General features: G+C 40.2%; 2 protein-coding genes across 4 annotated transcripts in view; one reads left to right on the forward strand and one right to left on the reverse strand.

Annotated features, from left to right (window-relative positions):
* LOC122537138 (balbiani ring protein 3-like) overlaps positions 1 to 4,710 on the reverse strand; it is a 10,314-nt gene extending 5,604 nt beyond the window's left edge. The window contains exon 1 of the mRNA XM_043670111.1: positions 4,701 to 4,710. Coding sequence (XP_043526046.1) covers positions 4,701 to 4,710 — 10 coding nt within the window. The remainder of the gene's footprint in view (positions 1 to 4,700) is intronic.
* On the forward strand, positions 2,550 to 13,092 carry LOC122537139 (F-box/LRR-repeat protein 20). Of its 3 annotated transcripts, none has more exons than XM_043670112.1 (9): positions 2,550 to 2,714; positions 7,795 to 8,028; positions 8,273 to 8,340; positions 8,626 to 8,755; positions 9,023 to 9,484; positions 10,359 to 10,550; positions 10,641 to 10,742; positions 11,119 to 11,334; positions 12,350 to 13,092. In XM_043670112.1, exons 1-9 carry the CDS (start codon positions 2,685 to 2,687, stop codon positions 12,455 to 12,457), a joined length of 1,542 nt encoding a protein of 513 aa, XP_043526047.1. In that variant the 5' UTR covers positions 2,550 to 2,684; the 3' UTR covers positions 12,458 to 13,092. The 3 variants fall into 3 exon arrangements, with proteins under 3 accessions (XP_043526047.1, XP_043526048.1, XP_043526049.1); XM_043670113.1 differs by having other exon boundaries at positions 10,362 to 10,550; XM_043670114.1 differs by lacking the exon at positions 7,795 to 8,028.
* The last annotated feature ends 788 nt before the right edge of the window (positions 13,093 to 13,880 follow it).

Raw genomic sequence — 13,880 nt, forward strand, 5'->3', positions numbered from 1 at the left:
TGTTTGCAAATAGAGCGAAATTTCAAAGTTTCCGAAACTCCGATTTTAAATTTTCGAAAATTTTTCAAAACAAAGTGTGTTTACATCAAAAAAATGTAAATAAACATTGGAAACCAAAATAAACAATCAAAAAATGTAAATGAACTTTGGAAACCAAAATAAACAGACCAGTGTTTGCAAATAGAGCGAAATTTCAAAGCTTCCGAAACTCCGATTTCAAATTTTCGAAAATTTTTCAAAACAAAGTATGTTTACATCAAAAAAATGTAAATAAACATTGGAAACCAAAATAAACAGTCAAAAAAACGTAAATAAACACTGGGAACCAAAATAAACAGTCCAATGTTTGCAAACAGAGCGAAATTTTAAAGTTTCCGAAACTCCGATTTCAAATTTTCGAAAATTTTTGAAAACAAAGTGTGTTTACATCAAAAAAATGTAAATAAACGTTGGAACCAAAATAAACAGTCAAAAAAACGTAAATAAATACTGGGAACCAAAATAAACATTCCAATGTTTGCAAACAAATCGAAATTTCAAAGTTTTCGAAACTCCGATTTCAAAATTTCGAAAATTTTTCAAAATAAAGTGTGTTTACGTCAAAAAAATGTAAATAAACATTGGAAACCAAAATAAATAATCAAAAAAACGAAAATAAACACTGGGAACCAAAATAAACAGGCCAATGTTTGCAAACAAAGCGAAATTTCAAAATTTTCGGAACTCCGATTCCAAATTTTCGAAAATTTTTCAAAATAAAGTGTATTTACATCAAAAAAATGTAAATAAACATTGAAAACTAAAATAAACAATCAAAAAATGTAAATAAACACTGGAAACCAAAATAAACAGACCAATGTTTGCAAACAAAGCCAAATTTCAAAATTTTTCGGAATTTCCGCAAAAGTACTTACCTATACTTACCTATGATCCTTGAATTATCCACATGTGTTAGAAATGATTTCATAATAATTTACTTAAAACTAAGTTAACATATGAATACTTACCCATACTTACCCAGTATGAACTATCCACACGTGCTGTAGATGATTTCATTGCATAATAAATCACTTAATAAACTACAGCAATTGTAATATATATTTATGTATATATCAAAACTTTGAAATTTCTCATTGGTGTGTTTATTTTGGTTTTCAATGTTCATTTACATTTTTTTGATTGTTTATTTTGGTTTCCAATGTTTATTTACAATTTTTTGATGCAAACACACTGTTTTCAAAAATTTTCGAAAATTTGAGGTCGGAGTTTCGGAAACTTTGAAATTTTGCTTTGTTTGCAAACATTGGTCTGTTTGTTTTGGTTTCCAATGTTTATTTACATTTTTTTGGTGTAAACATACTTTATTTTGAAAAATTTTCGAAAATTTGCAAGTGATGTAAGCCAGCACCTCCAGTCTTTACTTAATATACAAATTTTCAAGATACGAACACTACAAGCTGCAAGTGGATGTCGCTTAGCCTAGTTGTAACCTCGTAGATTTTTTGCGATCTACAGGTTAAGCGTGCAGCGTGGGTAACACCTCTATGATGGGTGACCATCCGTGCTCATGCTAGAGATTTCCTAACAAACCGAGCGTTTGGGGTAGGTATCGCCGCCATTATCCTCGCTGACGAGTCTAGTGTAAGGGTGTGCGGGTACCTGAAATTTCAGATACCCGATTGTTCAGGTCGGGCTTTCACAAAGTCGAGCGAGCTCGATCGGGTAGCCTGATGGTTTCGGGTGCCCGACGATTTCGGGTAGCTCGATGATCGAGGTGGAAAAAGTTCAAGGGAAACATATCCAACTGTTTCCCAATATAATCATATCATTATATCGATATAATTATATCATTTATAACTCTACCTTGACCATCATCTTGTGCTAAATCTTTCCTAAAAACATAGATCTAAGTATAACCACGATATCAAGAATTGCACTTGTGTGCCATTTAAAAGTAGTGATAAATCCGTAAAACATGCATAGAGCTCTTTCTGACATATATGTATGTAGTAAGATGATTTCGGTTAGTTACTAGCGTTACATTTCGGTATTGAAAGTTTGACAATACTGTAATGGTTTTAAAAAAATCATATTGATGGCGCATTCACTACTTGAGCAACCTCGATCGTTTCACTATATGTGATTCCCTAATTCGCCATTCTTTAAACGTAGAGTGCGCTAAAAAACCAGTGATTCTTTCTTTTTTTACTATGTCGATACTTCAGATCCCTGAACTCGCAACCCCGTAAGGTGTTATCGATGGTTGATAAAAACGATATTCGAAAGGTAACAACAGTCGATCGTGCAGTTGCATAGAACACGTGTCTTACGAATGCAGCGCGAGTGTCTCTGGCATCGTTACATCGGCGATGTACGTCTTCGTCGCGCTCCCTCAAAAATAACGATCCAATGAGAAGCGTGTAAACAATGGTTGGAAGGGTTGAGATTGGCTGCGTTGTCGCCAAGTCGGGTTAGAAGAGCGAATCAGGTGCGATGGATCTGGATCCATGGGAAAATGCATCGGTCGTCCTTTACCCCCTCCAGCGACGGCGGCACGGCTCATATTCAGTAGACTCGGCCATTTCTCTCGCGAAGCGTAGTTGCTCGCTCGGCCGCGACATTTTTTTTCTGTAAAACGGTGCGGGTATTCCCGTAAGCTTTGCAAAATAACGCGACGCAAAAGGATGATACACTCCGGGCGCACCAGGCTCGAGGTAAGTCAACGGATCGTCTGACAGGAAAAGGGCTGGCTGTGAAACGCGCGTCAAAGTCACTATACGGGGGGGTCGTGCGTGTGTCCAATGTTGTCATTGTCGAGGCGAACAGCTGATCCGCTCCCCTGGCCTCCGTAATGCTTGGCAACGTTTTCTCGTTCGGTGCCACGGTTTCTTGCCGTGACGACGAACAACCAAAATCAACGGTGAACAACACGGTTTCGACGATGCATCGTGCCGCGAACATTAAACGAATTCCTACTTTTTCATCGCTACCATTTCGCGTATATCTCCCATCTCCGTTCTCTTTCCTTCTCCCTGCCTCTATCACCTCGCGCTGTTTCTTTCTCTCTTTCTCTCTTTTTCCATCTTTCTCCCTGTCCCTGCGTCTTTTTCCCACCTTCTCGTTTACCGTCTCTGTTTCTCTGATCGACCAACCAACAACTAGCCAACTCCATCCTTTGTTCTTTCTTTCTGTACCTCGGCTCGGTTCCCTTTCGATTTCTTCGTCTTTGTTCGCGTCTTTGTCAGGCTCGTTGTCTCCCTCGTCATCGTCGTCATCGTCGTCATCGTCGTCATCGCCATCATCACAAGCTCGTGCCTTGAAACGACAACAGCACATTCGAACAATGTTTTGTTCCCACACTTCGCGCATTGTTTTTCTCGTTTATTCCATCGTCGTCGTCACCGTCGCTGTCGTCGTCGTCGTCGTCGTCATCGTCATCGTCATCGTTGTCGTTGTCGTTGTCGTCGGCGGCTTCGGTCTTAAAGCATGTTATTCTATCAGTTGACATGGGTTACTTCCATCCATCTTCGATGGATATGTCGATATGTAAACTAAAAAAATATCGTCGTTGTCAACGAGGTTCGTACCTCGCTTTCTCTCTCTCTCTCTCTCTCTCTCTCTATCTATCTATCTATCTCTCTCTCATTCTCCCCCTCTTTCTCTCAGTTTAACTTATCTAACTATACCTATTTCTCTCATACTGCGTTTCTCTTTTGTCTTATTTTATTATTTTTGTATTATTTTCTCTCTCTCTCTCTTTATTTTTTTTTCCTTGTTCAGGTTATACTCATTCGACGATCGTTACACGCTATTAGAATGTCAATAAGCGTTGTTCTTCTCGCCGATTAAACAATCGAACAGTTATCATGAAAAATCGACCCTTTTTTTCGAAACTGTTTCTTTTTCCCTCTTCGCGTCTTTGTCATTCCCTACCTCCCCCACTCTACCTTTCAGCTATCTCTTTCTCTCTCTCTCTCTCTCTCTCTTTCTCTAACCCCCTCTATCCCTCCGTCTGTGCAAGATTTCATTTGTGTGGGTGCTTTTACGCGCACGAATCCTTGTTCCGCGTCGAAGTGCCACGGATCAACGAATCTGGGTATCCATCTGCATCGTCTTCGTCGCTCCCTTTTGTCATCGTACGTATATCGCGGATAGGAACGTGGTATCGCCATGCGGTGCTATTCCCGATTGTTGCAAGAGCACGTTGCAACCTTGCAGGATTTGGAGGGAAACTGGCTGACCGTGGTCTATCTGGCTAGCTAACGTGGCTCAACGTGTGTAAACAGAAACGGCGCGCTTTCCGGATCAAAGATATCTATGACGTTGGTCTCGCGATTTCGGCTGTTCAGATTTCCGTCTCTAACGATTCGTTTCACGGTTCATGTCCTGTGAAACGAATCGTGTTTCACCCCCTTGAATATTTTCGAGCGAAAACTTTACCAAAAAATTGAGGGGAATCGTCGTACCTGGGCGGTAATTACAATTTAGAATCAGCCCACCAATCTGATCAATTTCGATAATATGGAAATACGTTACCAGGCTCTGAAAGAGATTCTGAGTAATATCTTCTATAACTGTAATACTGTAATATTGAACGATTTTTATCTTATCGACAATATGTCGCGATTCTAAAAATCTGCGGTGCAATTGAAGCCAGAAACAATCCTGTGAATCAGAATGAGACGACTAACAAGAATAACAAATTCGCATCGAAAATTTTATTTTCGATAGACTCGAAACGTTGAATATTTGATTTCGTTTAATTTCGGCTAGATTGAAACGATCAGCGATAGAGTGTTCTACTTATGTGAAAAAAATAATATTAAATATATAATTTGCGTTAAACGTCATTTATATGCACCAATACAATCATGTCTTCGAAATGCTTTATGTCGCACATGAAAATTCATTGCGTCAAGTGTTCAAATACTTTCGTGAGCCACGTAGTTCGTAGACGGGATATTTATATATTTCTGAGAAATTCAAAGTTCCAATATATATATATATGACAAAACTTATTATAACATTCTAGCTGATAAAACAAATTTCGCATCATTGGCTCCATTTTTCTTTATTTAACACGTAGAATTGCACAAGCATACGTAATCCATAAGTAAAATTAGATCGCCGTGGATGTTACGATAATTTGAACTTGGTAGATTTAGGGGATTCGCCGGCTGCTTCCTCTTCGGGATCAAATGGAGCGGTTCGCTCTCAGATAATAAACGTGCTCGGTGTCTCGGCGCCGTCGTTAAATCGCGTTTTAGCGTGCAACGATCGGCGTGAATCGCGCCGATTTCGCGCGAGAAATCATTGAAAAAACCGATCACGTTCTGGCCTAGACTTTCTCCGAAAAAAAAACTGAAAGAAATATATCGGTGGCGCGTTGAAGAACGTTGCGTCGTCTCGTTTCGCGTCGAGAGAGAGAAGAACAACGCGATCGTGCGTGTAAACAGCGCGATAAATCGATACGATGTTCGGTATCGGCTTGCGCAACGAGGAAATGATTTCAGAGGAGGGATTCGTCGGACAGCTGTATTCGCAAGTGACATCACGTTGGAAATGCCGATCGAACGACGGATCGATCTCGATGCGATCGTCTTGAAGTTTCGAACGTTCTTACTGAAAGAATCAGTCTGAGAAATGAAATCATTCGCTGTATCCTTTAACCCTTGAACGACGTTTAAATTAATTTAAAATTAATTTGCAACGTTACGCATTTTAAGGATGAATCGTTATCTAAAAATCGTCAAGCTGATAATAATTAAAGTTGCTCGAGAAAGTATCGTGCTATACTAATTTTTTTTTTTTCAAGCATACGTCTGCGGTAAATGTCTCTAAATATCTAATCTTGATTTTTATATAGTTTGGTTTAGAAAGATTCAAATCTGGAAATACAGAGATTTATGTTATGTCGTAATCTGTTTAGTTTAGTTTATTAATTTACTTTCTACAGTATCTGTTTAGTTTATTAATTTACTTTCTTCTTTTAGTAATTTTCGATCATTTTCTATCATACGTGATAGAATCATACCAATAGAAATCCTTACTTTTTTTTGTGTATTTTATCATTTGTGTAACATTTTCTTTACTATAGAAACTTGTGCCTTAAAGTGTTGATGAAAAAAGAGGATGTCTCCTTCCAATTTTCCAATGATTTACTCGAGTAACGCAAGGCAAGCGTAAGACGAATGTCAATTTTAATAGATATTAGCAGTAAAAGAAAAAGCCTTGTCGAAAAATTAAAATGTTAGATGCTAGGACGAGTTCAATGACCTACATCGCAAGGTTATCGAAGGTCACATGCAGGTGACATGGTAGGTGAGCGAACTTTAAAGAGTCCTCGTTGTTGCATGCCGTTTATGTATAGAAAACTGGCACGAAACTAACGCAGGCAAAAATTTCAAACGCAATCTATCTCGCGGCTCATCCCTCGCCGATCGTTTCTATCATTACACAATGGAAAAGTTCGAAATTCCCCAAAAATCCCAGCGTCGATTCATTAAAAATTCATCAACTCCCTGAGCTCGTTGTAGAATTCTGTTTTTCAAATGGTTTAGTTGCGAAGTGTAAAATACCAAGAATTTACTTACTTTAAATTAGTCCTGTAATGTGATTCCATAGTACTACAGATTATAATACAAGTATAAAAGTAATACAGACACAAACAAGCGCGATATGCAATAAATAGAATTAAACGTTGTAGACCTACGGACCCCGTGGATATAGAAAACTGTATTGGAAAACTGTTGCATTGCCTGTTGAGATCGATTTTCTTTTCGTCTTATTTCCCCGTATTACTTATGAAACGTTGAACAAAGTTATTAGCACGCCAGGAGCGACGTTCTACAATCGGAACAATTCCTATTTAACTGATTCTCATTTATTTTTTTATTTTTTTTTTTTTTTGTTCGCGTTGAAAGATTCGAAACTACGAACTACATTATTTATAGGAGGATCGATAGACAGATCGCGTATTGATCCCGCGAGCGTTCCGTCATCGCGAACGACGGATTGCCGGCTTAGAAAAGGATGTCGTTTTTAACATACGCCCGTGTGCAATTAACTATTTATGCTATTTATGCTTTAGCTCATGCCTGAAAAATCGATCGACCGACGGTTCAATGCACCGCTCTGATTTCTCCTTAACTTCGACGAGTGTTGATAGGAACGCTCCGTTGATAAGAATTAATCTGCATTGATGGTATCAATCTTGAAAATTTACTTAGAGGGGAGAGAACCTTTCAAAAAATTCCGGGACGCGCGTGGAGCATCGAAAGGGTATAGGGAACTTTCGTCTTTTATCATCTCGGAGAAATTTCGAAATATCAAATCCACTGTCGATCGATCTCTGATTCTTGCTAAGTACATCAAATTGATCGTATCATAAAATTAGCTACGCCTCCGATTTTATTTTTTTTTTATTTTTTATTTATTTATTTTTTTTTTTTTTTTCTTACAAATCTCTGCGAGTTTTGAAACCTAGGAGGTTGTTCCCTTTTTCAATTTCGAATCGGTATCAAAAATAAGAAAATCAACGAACCATCAGTTATCACGTTGTTCATTCGTTTCGTGCGTGTAATTCTTTGTATTCCTATCAAAACGAGAGATCAGAAACGTTAAAAAGAAGAAGGAGAAAAAGAAAAGGTGTACCCGTGAAAGAAAGATAGTGAAACAGCGAGGGTTTAACCTGCGTGGTTTATGGCCGTTGATTTTAATTGGTCTGCTTAAGCAGGAAGTGCACGCACAGGAGTTCGATGATCGATGATAATCGATGGTGATCGATTTTTTTAGAAAAAAGTAAGTCGCGTAGGCGTGGGAGGAGGGGGCCAAGTCGGGCAAGGGGTACAAGCGGTTGAGGATTCCGGTGCAAGCGGTCAATGGTGGAGGCAACAGCATCCATCGTATCATCATCATCATCATCATCACCAACATCATCACCATTATCATCATCAGGCCGGTTATTATACGTCGCAATCGCACACTCACAACAACCCTGTCACGACCATGAAGCAGTCTTACATGCAGGTTGGTCAACTTGTACTCTCACGCATGCCACTTTGTTCTCGTTTCGCGCGTTATCATCAGCTAAACGCTGTCACTGTCCTTCTCGAACGTGAAGCTCGTCGTGTCCGCGTTGCCGCGGACTCGATCCGATGTGTACCATGTACTATGTATATTACATCTCGTCCGATCTCGGACCAAACCAAGTGACAATTGCCCGGAACTGAATTCACTCCGATTCCGTTTTTTTTCTTTTTTTTGATTGCAGCTAACATGGGTGTTTCATGACGACGAGGCGCAGATTAATAAGAAACTGCCAAAAGAATTGCTGCTTAGGTATCGTAACACGTTACAGACTTAAGTTAGACCTGATTTAGACCCTACCATCTAGCTTGACACGCTTTTCTTCTTCTCTTATTTTTAAAAATTTTTTTTTTTTACTGTTGTCGTTATTGTTACTATCGTTGTTGTTGTTGATGTTGTTGTTGTTATTGTTGCTGCTGCTGCGATTATTTTTTTCCTTTTTTTTTATGGTGCAAGTTTTTTTCCCCCCTCCCCGAAAGAATAATAATCAGGGCGGGAAAAACGGTGTGTAACGTAATTTTGCCGTACTATTGGCAGAATTTTTTCGTATCTGGACGTGGTATCGCTGTGCCGGTGCGCGCAAGTAAGCAAAGCCTGGAACGTGTTGGCGCTCGACGGATCCAATTGGCAGAGGATCGATCTCTTCGATTTCCAACGAGACGTGGAGGTAAATCGAACCTTTGACGCGTTGCTTGCCACCCGGGCAAGTACCTCGCTGTTTCTCTTTCCCTTAATAATTTCGAACGAATATCGAGCTCGCGTTTATCACGAGCATCTCGAAACGCCGAGACTCGGGTCCCAATAATGTTGCAAACTCGTTGCGACTCGCGACGAAAGCCTGTAATGCTGGCGAGCAACGCGTTTTTCATCGTCAAAAGAGAAATGTCGTTCGTTTGTTGTGTTCCTCTAACCGGAAAATGTGTTGGAAACGCAGGAACAGGTCATAAGAAATATATCGAAACGATGCGGAGGTTTCCTGAGGAAGCTGTCGCTCAGAGGGTGCCAGAGCATCGGAGACAATTCGATGCGTACGTTGGCCGAGTCGTGTGCCAACATCGAGGAGCTGAACCTCAGCCAGTGCAAAAAGATCTCGGATGCTACCTGCGCGGCCCTAAGCAGATACTGTTCGAAACTCCAACGACTGAACTTGGACTCGTGTCCCGAGATAACGGACATTTCCCTCAAGGACCTCTCCGATGGCTGTCCGCTTCTCACTCACATTAACCTGTCCTGGTGTGAGTTACTTACCGACAACGGTGTCGAAGCGTTGGCGAGAGGTTGCCCGGAACTCCGTAGCTTTCTGTGCAGAGGCTGCCGTCAGTTAACAGACAGGGCTGTCAAATGTCTGGCCCGTTACTGCCCCAATTTGGAGGCGATCAATTTGCACGAATGCAGGGTACATGCAAACGCAATTAACGTGACTTCCATCTTTTAGCGCTCGTATTTGCCAGGAAGGGTGCTTGCTTGTTCTTTCTTCGATTACCTGAATAGTTTCTCAGATCGTTTCTAAGGCTACTACGGTTACGGTTGATGCGTATTCTGACGTCTGGCGCACCGTCATTTTAATGGATGAGCGAAGAATCTGCAGGCCGCGAATAATATTTACACGTTATCATGTTTATTGCAACATTTTCATAATAATTAACCTCTTGCGCTGGAATGACGTGCCACGCACGTCGAGTATTTTTTGTCCCAAAATTGCAACATTTTCTTAGTTTCAAGTATATTCAAGTATAACCCAGGCAAAACAAATAATAAATTTATTAATTCGCAATAATTTCTATCCAGTGATATCGTGCCGTCGAGTTCGAAAAGGAAGCGACGAATTTATTGTATATGGTTTGGTCACTCGTTATGGTTCGCAATCAGTTGCCGGCGCAAGTGGTCAAAACTACCAATGGAATTGATAAAATCTTCGTTGGAAAATATTATTTAATTGCTTCAACATCATGTTTGTTAGAATATAGGCCCGTCGTATACCATAGTTAGATAAGTCACGCGAATCATGCGATTCTTTTCAGGAATTACGATCGAATTAGCAAGAGCAAGGCAATACGAGCGCGATGATTACAAGTTGAGCGTCGTAATGAATATCAATACGATACGCGCCGCGCTCGCCACGATGAATTCTAGAAACTGCTTCTTGTCCGGAATACTTGTCGAAAGATTTTTCTACTCTCTCATTTCCGACGCTGAACCTGTTTTTTTTTTTTAAAGAAATCCAACTCCTCCGTTTGAAAGCGTGGTTCATGAAAATGGATTCGTTACAGAAGATAACGGACGACGCGGTGAGAGAACTCAGCGAACAATGTCCACGGTTGCATTATGTTTGCCTGTCGAATTGCCCTAATCTAACAGACGCGTCTCTGGTCACGTTGGCGCAACACTGTCCGCTCCTTAGCGTGCTCGAATGCGTGGCTTGCACTCATTTCACCGACGCGGGCTTTCAGGCTCTCGCGAAAGTGAGTTGATCATCGTGACTGATACGTGCTTGCCGTGCTTCGAAACAGGCCACCAGTGTCTAGACAACGGGTTTCTTTCTCGCGTTTCAGAACTGCAGACTGCTAGAGAAGATGGATCTGGAGGAGTGCCTTTTAATAACAGATGCCACGCTCATTCACCTGGCCATGGGCTGTCCAAGATTGGAGAAACTGGTAAGTGAATTTAAATAACCTCGAGCTGCGCCTCGTTGAAATAGCAACTTTCTAACGGCAACTTTCGTGTTTCTTGAAAATGTCGTTGTTCGACGTTCCTTCGCGTTTCCTCTTGTTATCCGTTTCCGTTCGAAGTAGCAGAGATGAAAGAAAAGAACTTGTCGCTAAGAACGAAATATCGCTTTGAAAACCGAAACAGAGTCCAAACGTTCTATCGGGTATATTGTTCGAAGTGTGCAACAACGAGGAGCAAATAGTTGCCTCTGGCGAGAATGCAGCCGTGAATTTGAGACTGTACGCGTTATAAACACGGGAGATATCTCTCGAAGCGAGGAAACTAACTAACTTCTCGAAATCGGTGACTTTCTTCACGCAGAGTTTGTCTCACTGTGAACTGATCACCGACGAAGGCATCCGACAGTTGGCTCTCTCGCCGTGCGCAGCGGAACATCTGGCAGTGCTGGAATTGGACAATTGCCCCCTTATCACAGATGCTAGCCTCGATCATCTTCTACAGGCGTGTCACAATCTCGAGCGCATCGAGCTTTACGATTGTCAACTGATCACCAGAGCTGGCATACGTAGACTCAGAGTAATTTCGTTTTCCTTTCCTACCTTTTCCTGCATAGGACAATTTTCTACTCTCAGTGCTTATCGCCAATTCTAATTAAATAATTAACGCACTATCGGAAATAGCGTTTCGCTTGTACGTGGAGAGTTTTGACCCATTTGCATCACGAAGTGGACTCCTTTGTGAATACTATCTACTTTGCGAACAGCAACCAAGTATTTTACATTTATAATTATTCGTAATTAATATGCATTATCAATTATACACTCTGACATTTCGTTACAATCAGTTAATATTAACGGAGACTAGTAAATATTTCAATCGGGATAAATTGTGATTCGTTTGATGAATTATGATCAATGATATAGAATACGGTGATACGAGTCTGTCGTAATGTTGCAAATGGATTAAACGCTATTCGGTTCCATATCGCTTGCAAGTCGAGTCGCATGTTAAATCCTTAAACAGATGAAATCTCTTTCCTTGGTTAAAATGTCTTATCTGCTGTTTCAAAACATCCCAAGAAGATTGATGTATCATCGTATTTTCACGTTGCCTTCGTTCAATCTGAATTATTTAGTCGTCGTTTCGTAACAGTCGTCATTTCTGTGCAGTATAACTTAAGACCCGAGAGATAAAAAAGAAAAAAAACGCAGGAAACTTTATGACAATGTCTACAAAAGGCATTGGCACATCATTGTATTTATTATAGCACTCACACGCCAATTAATTAGGCCTTAGTTGTATTAAATTTCATGTCGTTTAACAGCATTTCGCACGATTGCGCAAAATATGCGATTTCATGAAAATGAAATGCGAAACACTCGATAAAAAAAAAAAATGCATTGTTAAAACGGATTTTGAAAAGGGGGGGAAAGATCACGGGACATTTTAATAAGGAAAGCGACTCTTATTAATGAAGTTGACAAAATGGCGTTTCAAAACTTCAAAATCATTCCGTTCGCTTTCTGTTTTTTCTTTTTTCTTTTTTTTTTTTTTTTTTTATTTAAAAGACCATCCGGTGATTTTGTTTCAGACACATTTGCCCAACATCAAAGTCCACGCGTACTTCGCGCCAGTGACACCGCCGCCAAGTGCGGGAGCATCACGACAGCGATACTGCAGATGCTGCGTCATTCTGTGATTTCGCATAAAAACGATGCAAATCGTCCGATGTACCACGCTACCGGTGGACCTTTAATTTTGATGGTCGCCGATTCACGGCGATCGTGGGACCTTCTCTCTTCCGGTTGCCAGACCGAGACTCTGGTCGCCTGGTCGTCAACAGTGAGAACAAGCCTCATCGTGAATGAAATCGCGAATCCTCCGACAGATATACATACCAATTCGACTCGCAACACACGCAAACGAGTACAAAAGAACAGTACGTCACCTAATACATACACACACATACATGAGTATATACATACACAAAACCACACACATCAGCTGCTGTTGCAATTGTTACTAATGTGTCGCTGCTACTATCGCTCACTATAAAACTGTTTCTATCACTGCTGTTCGACTCTGTACGACGGTGTACAGTGATATCGTTTCTACTGGGACTCTATTGATTTTTGATAGTACGTGCTTTGCTAATAATCGCCGTCGTTTCATCACGAGCGTAAGTAACTGTTCAGCGAAGGATTACGAGCAAAATTCTCGGGTTTCGTTTCCGATCGCAGTTGTAAGCACCGATTTTTCTCGAGAAAGAAGACTACAGCAAAGAAAGAACGTACGGAAAGTAAAGAAAAAAACAACAAAAAAAAAAAAAAAAAAGAAAATAGAAAAAGAACGTGAAGACAAAGACGAGGACGCTAATGACGTAGAGAACGATGACGACGCGCGCGATAGAGCGGGCATTTTTTTTTAATCTAACGAGCGACACGTTTCGCTTCAATACGGGCGGACGCGATCGTACGTATCGATGGCGAGCCTGAAATTTTTCGCGGTTGGATGTTCCACGCGAAACAAAATAATAAGCATATATACATACGTATATGTATCATATATATACATATATACATATATTTTTTTAGTACGACGCATTCTCTCTTCTGCTAAACGTTAATCGTCAAACAAATAAGAACGCGCAATCCGTTCCGGGTGGTAACGGCGTACAGCATGCGTCCAGTGATCTTTTCTTGAGCTCGAAAAAGGGAATAAAGAAAGAAAAACCAAAAAAAAAAAATGACAGAGAAAAAAGAAAAAAAAAAGAATATGAAGGAAGGAAAAGGAAAACGATGTCGCGTCAAACGTGTTTCAAGCTACGTGTAAAAGCCGTGCTATTATTCTAGACATTCAATTTCTATTGAAGATTCATGTCTTTGTGTGTGCGTGCGTACGTGCATGGGTATGCGTGTGTGCGTGTTCTTGTAGCAGTTTCTCAAACGAACACTGCCTATTATAATGTTATTGATAAATAAAAAGAAAAAAAAAAAAAGAAGAAGAAGAAAAGTAAGAAAAACGAAGAGAACTCGACGAAGAACTTGAGAGAAAGTTGTTCAAAGAAAAAAAAAGAAAGAGAGAAAAAAAAAATAGAAAAGACACAAAATTACCAAAAAAAA

The sequence above is a fragment of the Frieseomelitta varia genome, unplaced genomic scaffold (assembly GCF_011392965.1).
Source record: "Frieseomelitta varia isolate USP_RPSP 00005682 unplaced genomic scaffold, Fvar_1.2 scaffold_89, whole genome shotgun sequence".
NCBI classification, from domain to species: domain Eukaryota; kingdom Metazoa; phylum Arthropoda; class Insecta; order Hymenoptera; family Apidae; genus Frieseomelitta; species Frieseomelitta varia.

What these genes read in the sequence shown, in the direction of transcription:
- LOC122537139 (XM_043670112.1), top strand. Translation starts at nt 2,685, where the DNA reads ATGATACACTCCGGGCGCACCAGGCTCGAG. An exon ending in TCAATTTGCACGAATGCAGG is followed by an intron (nt 9,485 to 10,358) that starts GTACATGCAAAC and finishes GATTCGTTACAG; the next exon opens with AAGATAACGGACGACGCGGT. An exon ending in CTGGCATACGTAGACTCAGA is followed by an intron (nt 11,335 to 12,349) that starts GTAATTTCGTTT and finishes ATTTTGTTTCAG; the next exon opens with ACACATTTGCCCAACATCAA.